Genomic DNA, 17048 nt, shown 5'->3' on the forward strand with positions numbered 1-17048 from the left:
GTTGAAGGTTTCACAGTAAGGTTTGCAGACTGCTCAAAGCCTGCCACTTTCCCATGTCCAGGAAATACCTCTACTCTCTTTTCCCCTTGGTTTTATTCCAAATCTGAACAAAAAACCCACTAGCTTGAAATTTACTCCTCATCTTGATAAAACGGAAAGTAGTATTGAGAGTCTAACAAAGTCCCTCTGGACTGCAAAATAGCAATTCAAACCAAGAAGATGTTCTTTCCTTCTTGGAAAGATAAGCAGTGACTTCAACGACAGAGAAAAATTACTACCTTCCTAAAAAGTATACAAACTATCAGATGATTCCACCATTTGCCTACAGAACCATTAGAAACTACATACATACAAATTTACTGGATAGCACCAACTTGTACCTAGCTCTGAATGCTACACTCCTGAAGTTAGCAAAATTCAACCTGCAGTAAGCTCCACAAGGGACTATCACCTGCAAGAGTGACACTGCATTTTAACGCTTCTAAACATACTGTTATACGTAAGACTTTTACTGGATGTCTCTCAGCAAAGACCAGAAACTAGCTCACAAAATGAGTCAAGCTTTCAGTCTCTAAGCTTATCCCTGCTACTTGGATCAGTATCACCATAACAATCAGAGCAGGGAAGCTTATACTCATGCGGAAAGAAACCCTCGCTAATATATTTCATGAGCCCAAAATCAATAGGGACTGTAAAAATATGGCTATTTTCGACAGCTTACTATACTTCTAAGGTTACGTGGTCTTCACCATAATGACATAGTGACGAATGAAGCACACAGCGATCCCGCCGCAGTCATGAGCGCGTACGCAGCTGCCAGGACCCAAACATGCAGCAACCTCGGCCCGGGAGGAGCATCTTGCGTCAGCGTTGAGAGCTCTGCGCATGCGTGTGGGTGGTGCTCCTGGCCTGCTCATTTCCGCACGGGCGCAGAGGCCTAACTGTTCTGCGGATGGTAGAGGCTTTTTACGCCACTGTTGTGTACCCGCCGCAGCGGTTATGGGGAAGCTGAACCTCGTTATGCTTCGGTACCTCTCCAGGGAGCACTTCAGGGTCCTGACAGCGGTGAGCCGGTGGGGAGGCCTGGCTAAGGGGGGCAGACGAGTGGCAGTAGAAGGGGAGGCCTGCTTAGCCCGGCCCTGTATACGGAGTTCCACATGACCGCTTAGCTGAGCGGCGTTGGGCTTGTTCCGTGAACAGATGAGAGAATGGTTGTGTCGCAAGAGGCAGCGGAGGGAATACTGCAGGGGAGTGGGAACTGCTTCTGTTCTCGCAGTTTCTCCTAGGATCTGATGTTGGTGTTTCCCGGTGGGAAGAGACAGGTCATGCCGTTCAGCTGGTGGCCTTGGAGGCGGAGTGGTTGCTGGGGCTGCCTAGCTGGTGGCCTCCCAGTAAGATGTGCTCACCAGTTTCTCCACATGTGTTGATTGCTTTTGCACTCTGTCTCACGAGGAATGAGCGAAGGTTTACCAGTGCACAGCATGCTTTCTTGGCTAATTGCATGGTAACTGCAGGCCGCACTAGTACTGGTAGTAGAAGTACTAGTATAGTAGAAAGGCAAGTTGAGTCATGGCTGAGTATGTATGAGAAAAGAGAATTGTTTCAGAAATGCAGAACAACTCCTTCATCTGCTCCTGAGACTGAAATCTAATCAGCCATTCCTCTTCTGGCCAGTACTGTGGAAGTTTCAAAGCTGAAGTATACAAAGGATATTAAGAGGCAATGATACATAGTAAAAGGTTTAGTTAAGTCATTAAAAAAAATGTATTCATGAAAAGTGATCTTAATTTCAAGTGGAATCTGATACTATTTAATTATTGAACACAGGGGCTAACAAATCTGTTTTTATTTACTCTTTTAGGTGGAAATGGGCATGAAGAACCATGAAATAGTTCCTGCTAGCTTAATTGCTTCCATTGCCAGCCTTAAACATGGTGGCTGTAATAAAATTTTGAGAGAGTTGGTGAAGCACAAGCTTTTAGCCTATGAACGAACTAAAAGTGAGTTTGATTTTTGTCTTGGACTCCCTCTCAGTCTGTTCCCAGTGCCTCACAGTGATGCTTGCAGAAGTACCACAGCTTGGCATGTATGAGCATCCAGACCTTTCTCTAGCCTTACCTTCTCAATGACCTAAATATAAATTTGTGCAGCACCAAATGTTGTGGCTGCCTGTTGAGCTGCTCATTCCTGTAAAGATGACGGGCAGAAAAGAGATGGAACAGTTTTCTTTGGTGACTGAGGGGAAAAAAAAAATGAAAAATAAAAGAATCATCAGTTAAGGCAGTAGTCAAATGCATACAGGAATGCTCCACACAGAGTGGAGCAGACTGCAAAAGCCTTGTACATTTTACCCCCTCAGAAACAGCTACTGAAGTAGTTTTTATTCCTTGTCGTGACAAGTAGTAGTTGTGCAGGCCTTTCCCCATTTCCTTCAGCCTTTTAGTTGCATCTGACTTTGCAAACATACTGTAGAAGTTTACAGGAAATTTCTGTCTTTTTTGTCCAGGTTCTTTAGAGCATTAAAGGTCATTGTACATCCACAACAATCCCAGATCCCTGCTGTGTCTCCTCTAAGTGTATCTTCAAAAATGCTTCTTCGGTTTTCCCAGTACTGCTATTTCCTCTGTTAGGAGGAACTAACAGCAGTTTGTCTTTTGCACAGTTGTCAATTTTTGTAAAACTTCTAGGAATTTAAACATCTTCTCTGTTTTGTCAAACTGGACTGGTATTAGCCAGCAGGTGAAATATTACTGGAGTGTTTTGTACTGCAAGCTGAAACAAAACTAAATCGAGACTTACTTTAAATGCAGTGTGTTTTATTCTTACCTAGCTGTCCAGGGTTATCGGTTGACTAATGCAGGATATGATTACCTTGCCTTGAAAACTTTGTCTTCCCGACAAGTCATAAATTCTGTTGGAAACCAGATGGGTGTTGGCAAAGAATCAGGTAATTAAATTTTTTTTCTATTAATTTTTTAAGCAAACACAGTTGTAATGTTGAACATATTTTGCTAGAAACAAGGCACATCTTCTGGATAGGCACATTAGTTAATCTGTCAGACACCAGAATTTAGGGGTAACTTGTTGAAATGCTGTGTGAGGCTTCTGGCTGCATTTGAATATTTCTTCACAAGAGTGTTATTCTACTTGACCATGTTGTCTGGTTCTTGGTTCATTGCTTAAAAAGCTACTTTGCAGGCAGATGCTGTTTGTCTCATGCTTTTTGAAGGGTTTTGAACCATTTTAGCAAAGATAATTTCAGCTTATTCATTCCACTTGAGAATAAGTAAAAGAAACTCAAAACTTTTTATGTTCGTGTAGATTGTAATTTGACACAGCATTTAACTTGTGTAATTGAAGAATGAGAAGGGTATTACTGGGGACAAATGGTAGAAATGAAACGGCTGTTTGTTAACACTGTTTAAATTAAGAAGCTGGTCCCTTGGGTTTTCTGTCCAAGGTAGATCTTCCAGAGTGCAATTAAGAACACCAGCATCTGCCTTAGATTTCTCTCAACGATAGCTTGTATGTTTTCTTTAATGTGCACATAGTCTGGGGATCTCTGATACATTGTCTGATGTAAGAACCTTAAGATCTCTTACTCTGAAAAATATTCCAGGTCACATCAGTATTTCTTCTAATGGAATATCATGATCATTTTTACAGTAATTTTTTCTTGTTCAGTTCTCTAATACACAACATGTAGATTTAGATAACTGTAGTAGAGCTTGACATGCCAGAAATAGGAATTGTGAGAAGCAAAGTGACAAATTTACTGCTGCACTTCTTAATCAGATACTAGCTTGTTAGATATTGTTTATTTCTTAGATCTATGCCATTATGTGTCTTCTAGATATTTATATTGTTGCAAATGAAGAGGAGCAACAGTTTGCACTGAAATTGCATAGGCTTGGAAGAACTTCCTTTCGCAGTCTGAAAAATAAACGTGACTACCACAAGCACAGACATAAAATGTCATGGCTGTACTTATCCCGGATAGCAGCAATGAAAGAGTTTGCCTATATGAAGGTGGGTAGCCATTCACACAATATCAACAATCACAGGATTGTTTTGGTTGGAAGAGTTGTTTAAGATCAGCAAGTCCAACTGTTAACCCAGCGCTGCCAGGTCACCTCTAAGCCATGTCCCTAAGCTCCAAGGATGGTGACTCTACCATTACCCTGGGCAGCCTCTTCCAATGCTGCACAACCCTTTCTATAAAGAAATTGTTCCTAATATCTAACCTAAACCTCCCATGGTGCAACTTGAGGCCGTTCCCTCTTGCCCCTTGTTACTTGGGAGAAGAGACCAATGCCCACCTTGCTACAACCCCCTTTGAGGTAGTTGTGTAGTGTGATAAGGTGTCCCCTCAGCCTCCCTTTCTCCAGAATAAACACCAGTTCCCTCAGCCGCTTCTCATAAGACTTGTTCTCTAGACTCTTCTCTGGCTTCATTGCTCTTCTTTGAACACAAGCTACTCCTCAGTGTCCTTGTAGTGAGGGACCCAAAAGTGGACACAGTATTGAAGGTGTGGTCTCACTAGTGTGGAGTACAGGGTGACAATTCCTCCTGTACTCCAGCTGACCACACTATTTCTTACAAAAGGCAGGATGCTGCTGGCCTTCTTGTTCACCTGGGCATGATGCTGCTTTCCATTCAGTCAGCTATTGATCAACACCCCCAGGTCCTTTTCTGCGGGGCACCTTTCTAGCCACTCTTCCCCAAGCTTGTAGAGTTGTGTGGAGTTGTTGTCCGAGGTGCGGGATCCAACACTTGATGTTGTTGAACCTCATACCAGTGGCCTCAACCAATTGATCAAGCTTGCCCAGATCCCTCTGTAAAGCCTCCCTACCTTCAAGCAGATCAGCACTCCTGCCCAGATTGGTGTCATCTGTGAACTTAACTCAGGGTGCATTCAGTCCCCTCATCCAGATCATTGGTAAAGATGATTGAAGAGAAGATTGAAGATCTCAGATCTCTTAAAGAGAACAGGCCCCAGTACTGAACCCTGGGGAGAACCACTTGGAGAGGCCAGCAGCCAGTTGGATTTAACTCCATTCACCACCACTCTGTGGGCCTGGCCAGACAGCCAGTTTTTTATCTAGTGAAGAGGACACTCCTCTAAGCCATAAGCAGCCAGTTTCTCCAGGAGGATTCTGTGGGACACAGTGTCAAAATGTTTACTAAAGTCTAGCTAGACAATATCCACAGCCCTTCCCTCATCACTAGGTGGGTCACCTTGTCCTAGACGGAGATCTAGTTGGTCAAACAGGACCAGCTTTTCACAAACCCACACTGACTGGGCCTCATGACCTGGTTGTACTCTATATGCCACGTGATGGCACTCAAGATGATGTGCTCCATAATCTTCCCCAGCACTGAGGTTAGACTGACAGGCCTGTAGTTTCCTGGGACCTCCTTCTGGACCTTCTTGCAGATGAGCATCGCATTTGCCAGTTTTTGCTACCAGTCAGGTGGGACCTCCCTGATCAGCCAGGACTGCTGGTAAATGATGGAAGGAGGCTTGGTGAGCACTTCCACCAGCTCCCTCAGTACCTTTGGTTGGATCTCATCTGGCCCCATAGACTTGTGCACATATAAGCAATGTAATAGTTCACTGACCGTTTCCACTTGGATTCTGGGGCCTTCATTCCACTCCCCATCTTTGACTTCCAGTTCAAGGATCTGAGCATTTGGAGAACAGTAACTGATCTTGCTGTTAATGACTGAGGTAAAGAAGGCATTCAGTATCTCAGCCTTTTCCTCATCCTTGGTCACTATGTTTCCCTTCACATCCAGTAAAGGATGAAGATTGTCCTTAGGCCTCCTTTTGCTGTTAATGTATTTACAGAAACATTTTTAATTGTCTTTTATGGTGGTAGCCAGATTAAATTCTAGGTGGGCTTTGGCCTTTCTAATTTTCTCCTGCATAGCCTCACGAGGTCTTTGTAGTCTTCAGTGGTGTAATAGACCAGAAGACTCTTTTCAGACTGTCTTTTGATCAGTTCATGTTCACAGTACTGGTATGTTTTATGGTCTTTTTTGTTTGTTTTTGATTTCCTAATGGACTTAAAATATACCTTTCAGAGAATATCAGTGCTATATATTTTGTATACTTTTCAATGATAAAATGAATCTTTACAATAGAAGTCATGAGGAACAGAAGCAGGTGCCATGAGAGAATTTCAAATTAACATTAGTTATGGATAGATAATTTATATCACCAGTTCTGCTGTTTTTCCTTTAATATTGATGGCATGTGCTTGCAAAAACACCTTAAGATGGGAAGTTGCAGTTACATGTCAGTGTTGTTCTTTCTCTTTGTTTGTTCAGCTGTCATTTTAAAAAATTCATTTATTATTTTTAATTTACTATGTTTTCATTTCTTTCTTATCTGTTGAGCAAAATCTTTCAGTTCAGACTAGTGTTCTGATCTGAAAAGGCACGCTTTGTTCTATACTGTGGGAAGAGGTTTCATTTCCACACATATATTGGCTCTTTTGAGTTCCAGACTTCTTGACCTGCTTTAAGAAAAATGGAGATGTTATATAGCAGTTGAAAGTTGATAGCAGAAAACTAATTGTTCATTAAAAACCAATTTTCCCTTCTCTTTTTGCGCTATTCAACAGTACTGTGTACATTAAATACTGTTTTCTTGTTTCTCTTAAAAAACCTTGACAGGTTCTTCCAGTGAGAGAGAAAGAACCATTACCATCATTTAGAACCTCTATATTGGTCTAGTTGGTCCAACTGGTAAAGCATTATGTGGTCAGAACTTGTAGTAATATAAGTGTGGGAGTTTCCCTGAAAGGAGAGTTGAGGAAAGATTGTGTGCTGAAAAGTGATAATAGTGTAATATTTAAGTAACAAAAGCTGTATTTATGTTGCTTTATCTTAGAACTCTGTCTTAGAAAAAGTCACTGGTAACAAGAGAGTAAGTAAAAAGAAAAGGAACCCATAAAGAAATTGAGTGGATCAAGTGAATAACTAAATTTGCAGTACAGAAAACGAACAGGGGAGCCTCAAAATATTACGACCTACCTTTTGGTTAATCTTTAATGTGGTATAATACTTGTTTTTAATATTTAAGAATCATGTTTTGTCTTGCCTCAGCTGAGTATAGATTAGGCAACTAGTCAGGCAGAACTGTATTGGCAGCTACTTCACGCAGAGTTTTTTTCTAATGGCTGACATCCTATTTCCAGTTACCAGCTATTGATTTCTTGGGGTGACAGACCAGATATCATTCTGTCATTTTTGCATTCTGTTGCATTTTTCTTCCAGATGCATGAAAATTAAATTGTAGACTATGTAACAGTGCACTTAATGTCTAAACTTAGAAATTTTATTTGTCCTTGAACTGAAAGTTCAGATGGCTATTAAGCCATTATAAGCATGTAATTTGATATTTCCAGTTAGCATTTCAGTAATGTGTACTGCTTCCACAGTAATATTTGTTGCTTGTCTTAAATGAGAGTTCGTAACTGTATGTAATGTTTTTTTAACTATTTAATTTTAATTTTTCAATGTGTTGTCTCTTTCCAGGCTTTGCATGACAGAAAATTTCCTGTTCCAAAACCTGTAGACTACAACAGGCATGCCATTGTTATGGAACTTATTGATGGCTATCCTTTGTGAGTACTGAAGCTTGAATTCTCTGCAACAGGAACTTGACAATGTTAGATTGAGTAAGATAACAGGGTTATCAGGTATAACAGGGTTATCAGGTATAACAGGGTTATATTATGTTATGTAAGATAACAGGGTTATGTTTTTCCTTGTTATGTGAGTGAATTGTGACTTCACCATGCTGAATAATGCTCTCTAGCCCAGAGTCATAGCATTCTGTTTAGTTACAGTATTGCTTCTCTTACCTCTTTATTTGAATAAATTTTTTTATTAGTCCGAAGAAACTGGTGGAATAGACTATTTTTTAAAGTAAGAAGAACAGTGTTACATAATTCAGTACTGCAGCTGTCTTCAAGCAGAAATAATATATTCCTTGTGTTATTGTTTATATACAGTATTGAAGATAATCTTCATATTCTGAGCCCTGGTTCACGATCCTTGGTAATTCAGTTAAGATAACTCACTGTTTTAGAACTTCTGCTATGTTTACATAGAATACTATGTGTAATCTGATTTAGCTTCTTCAAGGACATTACTCTTCTTGAGTTGCTCACCATCTAGGAACTTTAAATATCATTGAGATTTGTACATGAAGAGATGGTTTGTTTTGTTTGCAGAGCAGAATGTGAAAGGCCTATATTCTTGATATAATGTAGAATAATGTAGGTGCTTATCCAGAGATTTTAAGTGTCTAATTATAGAACAAACCAGTCCATACTCTTGTATGGTAATCAAGATCTAAAATGGGCAGTTTAATCAAAAGGTAATTAATCTGTAAGTATAACAGTTGAATAGTAGCATGGAAGAAACTTCATTATTTTCTGTCTCCCCACCTTCATTTGTTAAATAATTCAATATCCATCATATGTGGGGCACTTCAAGTTTCATGTGGATGTCTGCATTGGAAGTTTACTATACTCTCCCTGTTTCGTGATTCTAGCCTGCAAGACATAAGTAGCGGATGAGAATTATTTCAAATATGCCGAGAATCTCGGAGTAGTTGAGGCAGGAAGGGACCTCTGGCAGTCATCCAGTCCAAACATTCAGCTTAAGCAGAGCCATCTAGAGCTTGATGACAGTTTTTCTGTCTTCATGGCCTGAGTTGAAAAACTAGTGCAGAAGGGTTGCTGACAGTAAACAGTTGTTATTCTGTCTTTGACAAATACAAGGTTACCCAAAATTCCTGCCAAATCTGACTTAGGTTTTCCTCACCTACGTACTTTATTTCACATATCACAGAATTACAGGGTGGTTGAGGTTGGAAGACACCTCTGGAGGTCATCTGGCCCAACCTCCCTGTTTGAGCAGCGTCACCCAGAGGTAGTTGTCCAGGACCATGTCCAGATGAATTTTGAATATCTCTAAGAAAGGAGAATCCAGAACTTGTTTGTGACAGTTCTTAGTCACCCCCATAGTGGAAGAAGCATTTCCTATGTTTAGACAGCTCTTCCAGGCTGAACAGTCCCAGCTCTCAGCCTTTTCACATAGGAGAGATACTTCAAACCCTTAATTGTCGTTTCTGGACTCTGTTCAGTATGTCCATGTCTCTCTTGTACTGGTGATCCCACGACTAGATATGGTACTCTAGGTATGCCCTCACAGGATTGAATAAAGGAGAAGGATCAGCTTCCTCAACGTGCTGGCAGTGCTTCATCTAATGCAGCCAAGGATGCCATTAGCTGCCTTTGCAAGAAGCGCACATTCCTGGCTCATGTTAAGCTTGGTGTCCTCCAGGACCCCCAGGTCCTTTTCTGCCAAGCTGCTTTCCAGCTGACATCCAGTCCATGAGGATGTTCCTCTGCCTGTTCAGGACTTGGCTTATTGAACTTCATGAGGGTCTTGCAGGCCCATTTCTGCAGCCTGTTAAGGTTGGTCTGGATTGTAATGTGACTCTTTTGCATGTCAGCCACTCACAGTTTGGTGTTGTCTGCAAACTCTGCCTCATCATCCACCTCATTAATGAAGATGTTAAACAGGACTGGCATCACTTTTGGTTGCAAGGGTACACTGCTAATCACTGGCCTCCAACTAGACTTTGTGCCCAGCCATTCAGGCAATTTTTGATCCACCTCACATCTGCATGTGCAGACTGTACATCCCCAGCTTCTCTTTGAGAGTCTTGCAGTGTCAAAGCCTTACTGAAGTCCAGGTAGATAATACCCACTCCAGTCCCCCCATCTAGCAGGTCAGTCGATTCATCACATTAGTACATCAAGTTGGTCAAGCATGACTTCCGCTTGCTGAAATTGATGACTGTGGATGATTTTCTTGTCCTTAATGTGCCAAACAGTGATTTCCAGGATTAGCAGCTCCACTATTCCAGGGCTTGAGGTAATGCTGACCCTCATACAGTTCCCTAAGTCATTCTTCTTGCCCTAATTGAAGATGGGAGTGATGTTTGCCTTTCTCCAGTCTTCAGGTTCTTCTCCCAGTCACTGTGATTGGTGAGTAATTATCAAGAGTGGTCTTGCAATGACACCTACTGCTTTCTCAGCACTTGGGGTACATCCCGTCAGGGACCGTGGACTTAAGTATATACAGTTTGCTTAAGTATTCCCTGAACTGATGCTCTTCCACCAAGGGTACATCTTATTGGCCAACCTTTTGCCCTGGACTCTGGAACATAAGATTCGTGTCTGAGATACCAGTTGACATGACTTCCAAATTCAAAGAGCAAGTGGAACATCTTATGATACAGACCTGTGGTTATGAGAAGCATCACCAGTTAAGTTTGTTACGAATATGAAAGTTCAACAGTAATCTGTGATTGCTGCTAGACGTCATTATTCATTGTTCAGTTGTACAAGTAGTCCATTCTCATACTGTAGTGCTTCATTTGGACCAAAATATTTCACATAACTAGATGCTGACGACTTATTGACACTTCATGGTACAGTAAGATAACTGACTTTTTACTTGGTTTACTTCTTCAGATTTGCATTTTGCCACTTCAGGTACCTTTCTCTTTCAGGTATATGTTCAAGAATGCTTTAAGCTTTTTTCTTTTTTCCCTAGTAGTCTAGAAAAACTGTTTTTTAAAAGAAAATGTCATGGAATGTTTGAATTTAAATACAGGAAGACCTAGTTCCTACTGAGACCAGATGATTACCTAAAACAGGAGAGAAGTAAAAATTTACAGATCCATTCTTTAACGAATGCATTATGACAGTGGTGCCCAGTGGCAGACAATGAGCATAAGTTGAAATGAGATTTAGCCTGGGTATAAGGAGAAGCATTTTCTCCCATTAAGAACAATGAGGCAGTGGCACAGCGTTGTTGGAAAGGTTGCACAGTCTCTCTTCATCCCCAGAATTTTTCAAGCCCCAACTGTACAAAGCTCTGACCAATCTGTTCTGATCTCAAAGTTGACTCAGATTTGAGGAGGGTATTGGACTATCAGAGACCTGAGGGCCCTTTTAACATTTGCAGGTGTATTTCATGCACTTCGTCTATATTTTTAAAATATCCTGAACCTTGAAAGACTTTATTTTATTTAAATTTTCAGGTGCCAGGTGCGCCAACTGGAAGATCCCGCCTCTGTCTACAGTGAATTAATGGATCTGATTGTGAAACTTGCCCATCATGGTTTGATTCATGGTGATTTCAATGAATTTAATCTCCTGTTGGATAATGATGACCATGTTACTATGATTGATTTTCCTCAGATGATATCAACATCGCATGGAAATGCTGAGTGGTAGGTTTTTAAAGTAAATCAGGAAAGTGCTGATGATGTCAAATAGTCAACCATGACGTATTTCCATAAGCCTGTTACGATTTTTCTTCTACCATTGTTGTCATGAAGCACGAATAAAGTTCCAGTACTAGTGTGATTTATAAATTAGTAGAAATGTCTCTGTAGGATAAATATGTAATTAATTGCTTCTCAGAATTATGTTGTTCAGTTAAATGTTCAGAAATAAACTGCATGCAGTTTGTCTCCCTAGCCTTTTCTCTTGGGCTCACTAATAGCAATAGTTTTCAAATAAGATCAGTAGAAGACAAATGTAAGGTAGAAATTTGTCATTGCAGTAGTTGTCAGTACTTTGATTTTACATTTGTATAATTCTATATTTTTAACAGGTATTTTGACAGAGATGTTAAATGTATTAAGGAGTTCTTTAAGAAACGTTTCAACTATGAGAGCGAGCTCTTTCCAGCATTCAAGGATATGAGGTAGAAGCTGACAGATGAATTTTAGTTGACTCATTTATGGTATTTGTGTTGGTTTTTTGAGAAAAATGGGTAAGAGATGCTTGTGGGAGAAATAAAAATAGGCTCAACTATGCAATTTTAAATTATATTTTTGTCATTCCTATTGTGTTTTATTCAACCAAAGTTAAATAAAGAGTTACTGTAAGTCGTTTCCAAAACATGAAGTGTGCTTTAAAATCCACTGCTGCCTCCTTTGTCTTTTCTCTTGCAGCTAAGGAAGAGAGATCAATCCAAAAGCTTGATCCAAATGGGAAATACCTAGGAAATTTTAATAGTGGTGAAGAATCAGTTTCTTCTGCTTCTAAAGCCTGTTTGACAGTTGTAGTATATTAAGGATCAATTTGGATTTCAATTTTATTTTTAAAATGCTAGTAAATATGGTGACTGCCACGTCAAATACTATGTTCAGAGTTTTATTCCTTAATGCCTTTTGTCCCTTTTGAAAGTAATTTTCACTTACTTTACGACCAGAGCTGTTACAATGCAAAGGGTTTTATTTTGTTCTGAGAGCTTTTCCAAAGGAGTACCACACTTGGATGTGTGTCAGTGCATCCTTTCTTCTTCAGTTTGCTTAAACTTAATTCCAACTTAAAGCCAAATTGTATTCCTGCTAAAATAAAATAATTTCCAATACATAAATGCTTGTTAAGGAGATGGAATCATCTTTTGTAGAAGTTTGTTTCTCTCTGATCACATTCTGTTAAAACTTTACCTAAAGCTCAGGATTATCATGTGGTCTGTGTGTTTCAACAGAGTAACTCTGTTCTAATAGTATTGGGTAATTATAGTCTAGCTTGATTATTATGTAACATATTGGTAGCTTGATGATTTGACACATTAAAAGAAAATGTACTTCTTCCACAGGAGAGAGTGTTCTCTTGATAGAGAGATTGCTGCCAGTGGCTATACAAAAGAAATGCAGGAAGATGGTGAACTGTTTTACCCACCAGTTTCTGATGAGGATGATAATATAACAGAGGTATTTGTAGAAGACACTGAGAATAAGCTCACTTTCTTGAGCAAAGATAAAGAAAACAGTGCAGACTTCATGTATGGAGTGAGTGACTTCTCTGAAAGCAGAACCTTTAACAACTTTTTGTGTAGCATTGAAGAGACTGATTCAACCGAAACTAGTGAAAATACGCAAATGCTGAATATGTCAGACTTGTGTTCAGCCTTAGAAAACATTGAAGGGCAAGCTATGCTTTGGAGGTCCGGTGAAGATGTAGACCGTTCAGCAATTGCTTCCTTTAAGGGCAAGAGCGTAACTGAAGATGCTGCTGAAGTAAAAAATCAGACAGGTCAAGGAGAATGCTATAATTATAAGGAGGATGAAGACATATGCCCTGATCTGGTTGACTTGTCGACTTTAAATGAGAAATTCAGGCATTACAGGTAAAGGTTCTTATTTACTATCTAGCAGTAATAGTCTCCCCCCAATACCTGTAAAAAATGTAGCTAGAAATTCAATTTGTTTTGAAAACATTGCAGGGAATAACTTTCCTGTTGGCCTAATGATTTGGTAACCTCTTGATTGGTATTGCATACATAATGCTTTGTATGTAATGTGTGACAGATCAGTTGTCCAGTTGTGTAGTAGTGTTTAATGAGAGAACAGGTCTTGGATTTAATTCATATACCAATCAATATTCTCTGGTGGATTTTCTTACCTTTTTTCTCTATTTCACTTAATACTGGTAGTTAAAGAGTTACAGATATTAAAATACTGCTTCTAATTAACTTCTATGAATAAGTTTGTAATTTGAATGTTCTTTCTCAAAGCTAAATTATTCTGCTGAGTAGCTGCAGTTAGCAAGAACAAGCTCCTTGGAATGTATTATTCAACTATATTGTACTGTGTCTTCCAGCTTTTAATTCCTTTCCTGACATTCTTAGAACTTCTTGCTTATCTTCAGGCTAGCCCCTTGTAAATGCTGTTCTAACTCTGAGTTTGCCAGCCCACTGTGTACCTGGATGCATATACCAGTCTACACTCCGCTTCCTCTGCTTTAGCTTTTCAGTGAAATAACTTGTCAAAACATTGTGCAGAAATTGAAATATTTTAAGTGTTCTAAATCTTGTTTTCATGGGCGTTGTGCAACAAATTCTTCTTTTCTTAAAATGCCTGTTTTGTACAACTAGTGTTAATGTTTAAAATGTGAACATTTCACAGTACTTGCATGTGCTGTGGTTAAGTTGTCAGATTACATCTGAACAGTAAAACGTCATGCTCATAAAGGCAGAGGATGTTTATCTTGCTAGTGGAATAAAACATTGATTTATGTATTTTAGAAATGAAGAGAGTATCATTCATGTGGCTGAGCACAGAACAAGAACTAAAAGTATTACATCAGTCAGAAGTGGGAGCTGTTCAACCATTCCAATGGTAAATACCGTTGTTGTTATAAATAAAATAATACATAATAATATAAATATTAATGTTATATATCTAGTTTGCTCTCAGATTGTATTAAATTTCACATAGCTGTTAGCATCTATTTTTAAAAATGTTCTCTAGCATTAATTATCTTTAAAAAGACCTTGGTTTACATTTCTATGCCCACAGAAAAATAGGACTGATACTTCTCTAATTGTTTACAGGGGGTGATTTCGAGCACTTTCCTTCGTATGTTGCTCCTTCACCAAAGCTCTACATCAGTATTAACAACTCTCATTTAGCCAATAACAGGCTAATATGTGTAACTGTAATCAGTTCATTAATTTCTCTTGCTAGCTACAATTAACATTTTTTATTTTGTGAGTGGATGCTTGAGTGAAGATGCAATACAGCCTTTTTCACCTATCTTCTTAGAGGTTTCTTCACACTCTTTTCTGAAATATTTATATGAACTCACTTCAGTAACGATTTCTTTGGCAATATGGATTTGACTTTCTGTATTATGTAAATCAGAACATTTTCAGCAGAATTTAGTGAGTTTTTCTTCAACTCCAAATTATACACCAGACAGTATGGCTACTTCTGTCACATTTTTAGAAGTGCATTTGCATTTTAAAGTAAAAGTCTGATGTTCTTCATTAGGTATAAAGTATTCTTGTGCAAAACCAGAAGTAATTTCTTTCAGCTGACAGATGATCCATGAGGTACATTTTAATTAAATCAGACTACATACTTGCCATTGTAAATACAGGTACATATGTTCAGTCTCATTTTCATTTGTAGTTAGAAGCAGAATATCTGAAAAATTTGGTTTCGGGGGACATGTTAGTGTAGTTTCAGCTCTTTCACGACATGTACCAAAATTAAGAATGTACTTTTTCAATTTGTGTCTTTTCAAACCATTTGCCTAATTAGAATATTAGTCCTATAAATACTGTATGTGTGCTAGCAAAAGTTTATTTATTTTTTTGGTTTTTTTAGTCAGTCTTGTCAGTCTGCCACTTACTGCTCAAGTGCTTTCCTAGCAAAGGCTTTGCTATTCTCCTTCTTCTTGTTTTATAAAAGGTGCCTGTTGGTGGCTATAATCGTGGAATAGTTAGCTGCTTTACTCTTTCATGTTTGGAATTTTTTTTTAAGATTAAGTATTAAAGATACACCAATAACCCGTAAGTTTACATATGTAATACCTTATTTACATATGTAAATAAATGTTAAGGAACAACATGTTTGAATCTCATCTAAAACATTTTTTGCAGGACTTGCTGCAAGGAAAGCAGCATGTGTGATCTTCATCATCACATTCTATGGGATGGCATTGTATCTTCTTAGCGAGCTCAATCTGGCTTTTCTTTACTTAATCCCATTGTTTTAACCTAATCCTTTGTCTCGCTAAGAAGCGACAGCTACCAAGAATTCCCTAGCTTCTGGTCCATACAGTCTTTTTTTTTTCCCTCTGCTTTTTGTATTTTTCTAATTTTTAAAAATTAACTTATTCAAGTGTGCAGAATCAAAAAAAAAAAAAAGTGCTGTTAAGTCCTACAGTGATTGTTAAGGAGCTCTAAAAATCTGTTTTGAGTTTTTAGAGGATGTATGTTTATTCTGTGGACAGGCACATAAAATGGGTTAAAAATACGTAAATGGCATGTACGTATCTAATTTTCTGTTCAAAAAGAAAGATAAAAAAACTTCAGCAGAAAAGCTTTCAGTAATTCAGCCACATAAAAACCGGTATCCTGCATCAATTTACCTTGCACAGTGCTTTCATTTACATGCTTTTGAGCTGAGTAAGGTAACATTTCTGCCCATTGTTGAATCTCATTTTGACTTTGAGTGTTGGAGTGTTAGACATTGTAGGTGTAGTCAGCTATCTGTAACATAAGAAAATAATTACAGAACTAAAAATGCAAAATAATGGCACTGCAAAAGATCTGCTGGGCTGCTTAGAGCTAATGCCTGTTACTGCTGCTAGCATTTATCTGTTGTTTATGCAGCTTGCTTTCTGTTCAGTGGAGAAAAGATTGAAAGAAGCAGATTTTTGAATGATCACACAAATTCATACAGGTGTATATAAACAATGGCAGTAATAGCTGGAGGTACAGTCATAACTGGGGACTATGCCAAAAAGAGAAAGTGTCATGAATTTTAGAAAACCAGCTATTTCACATGAAGTAAGGTTTCTTTCTTTTCTTTTCACAGAAAATGGTTTGCACAGATTTGCATCAGTGCAAATCTTCATATGCACTGATGTAATTTAATTTAAATACTAAAGTGTGAATCTATTTACTCTGAAGCATTTCTCAGTATTCGCTCAAGTGTAGGTCATGATGATGGAAAGACTGGTGAGTCTTTCCACCAAGTGCTGTGGTTGAGTAATAGTATTTGGTGCATTTACATTATGATTACATGTCAAAAGACTTCTAGTATCCCTCTTGCAAAATTTCTTCTGGGAAGTTTTGTATAAAATAGTCATCTGTCCTGAACCAGAGTGAGAGAAGTAGAGAAGCTTTCTTTCAGGGTTCTGCCTACAGAAGACACAGAAGAACAGATGCTTTATTGGCAGAAGAAAAACATCAGTGCAACAGTTTAAAATAGTTCCAATCAGTTTTTCTTCAGGTATATTTTTAAAGAGAATCTAGAATTTGTATTTCTAAAGAGCTCATGGTTAAGTACTGAGTCCTGATAAGTACTCAAGGAAAGGATGTATCACGTGCAACTGTTTTTTTTACCTACATTTCAACAGTCAGTCTAAATGTGACTTAAAGTAGGAAACTGCTGTTCAGGTGATCCCTAATACTACAGGATTCCT

At 38.7% G+C, this 17048-nt stretch overlaps 1 protein-coding gene across 1 annotated transcript in view; it reads left to right on the forward strand.

The window, feature by feature from the left end:
* Positions 1-993: 993 nt before the first annotated feature.
* The window catches only part of RIOK2 (RIO kinase 2), a 17921-nt gene continuing 1866 nt past the window's right edge, over positions 994-17048 (forward strand). Inside the window, exons 1-9 of the mRNA XM_010130938.1 lie at positions 994-1065; positions 1862-2000; positions 2831-2947; positions 3854-4029; positions 7546-7634; positions 11135-11326; positions 11713-11805; positions 12709-13239; positions 14137-14230. Coding sequence (XP_010129240.1) covers positions 1000-1065; positions 1862-2000; positions 2831-2947; positions 3854-4029; positions 7546-7634; positions 11135-11326; positions 11713-11805; positions 12709-13239; positions 14137-14230 — 1497 coding nt within the window. The 5' untranslated portion in view covers positions 994-999. The remainder of the gene's footprint in view (positions 1066-1861; positions 2001-2830; positions 2948-3853; positions 4030-7545; positions 7635-11134; positions 11327-11712; positions 11806-12708; positions 13240-14136; positions 14231-17048) is intronic.

Source organism: Buceros rhinoceros, unplaced genomic scaffold (assembly GCF_000710305.1).
Source record: "Buceros rhinoceros silvestris isolate BGI_N320 unplaced genomic scaffold, ASM71030v1 scaffold1322, whole genome shotgun sequence".
Taxonomy (NCBI): domain Eukaryota; kingdom Metazoa; phylum Chordata; class Aves; order Bucerotiformes; family Bucerotidae; genus Buceros; species Buceros rhinoceros.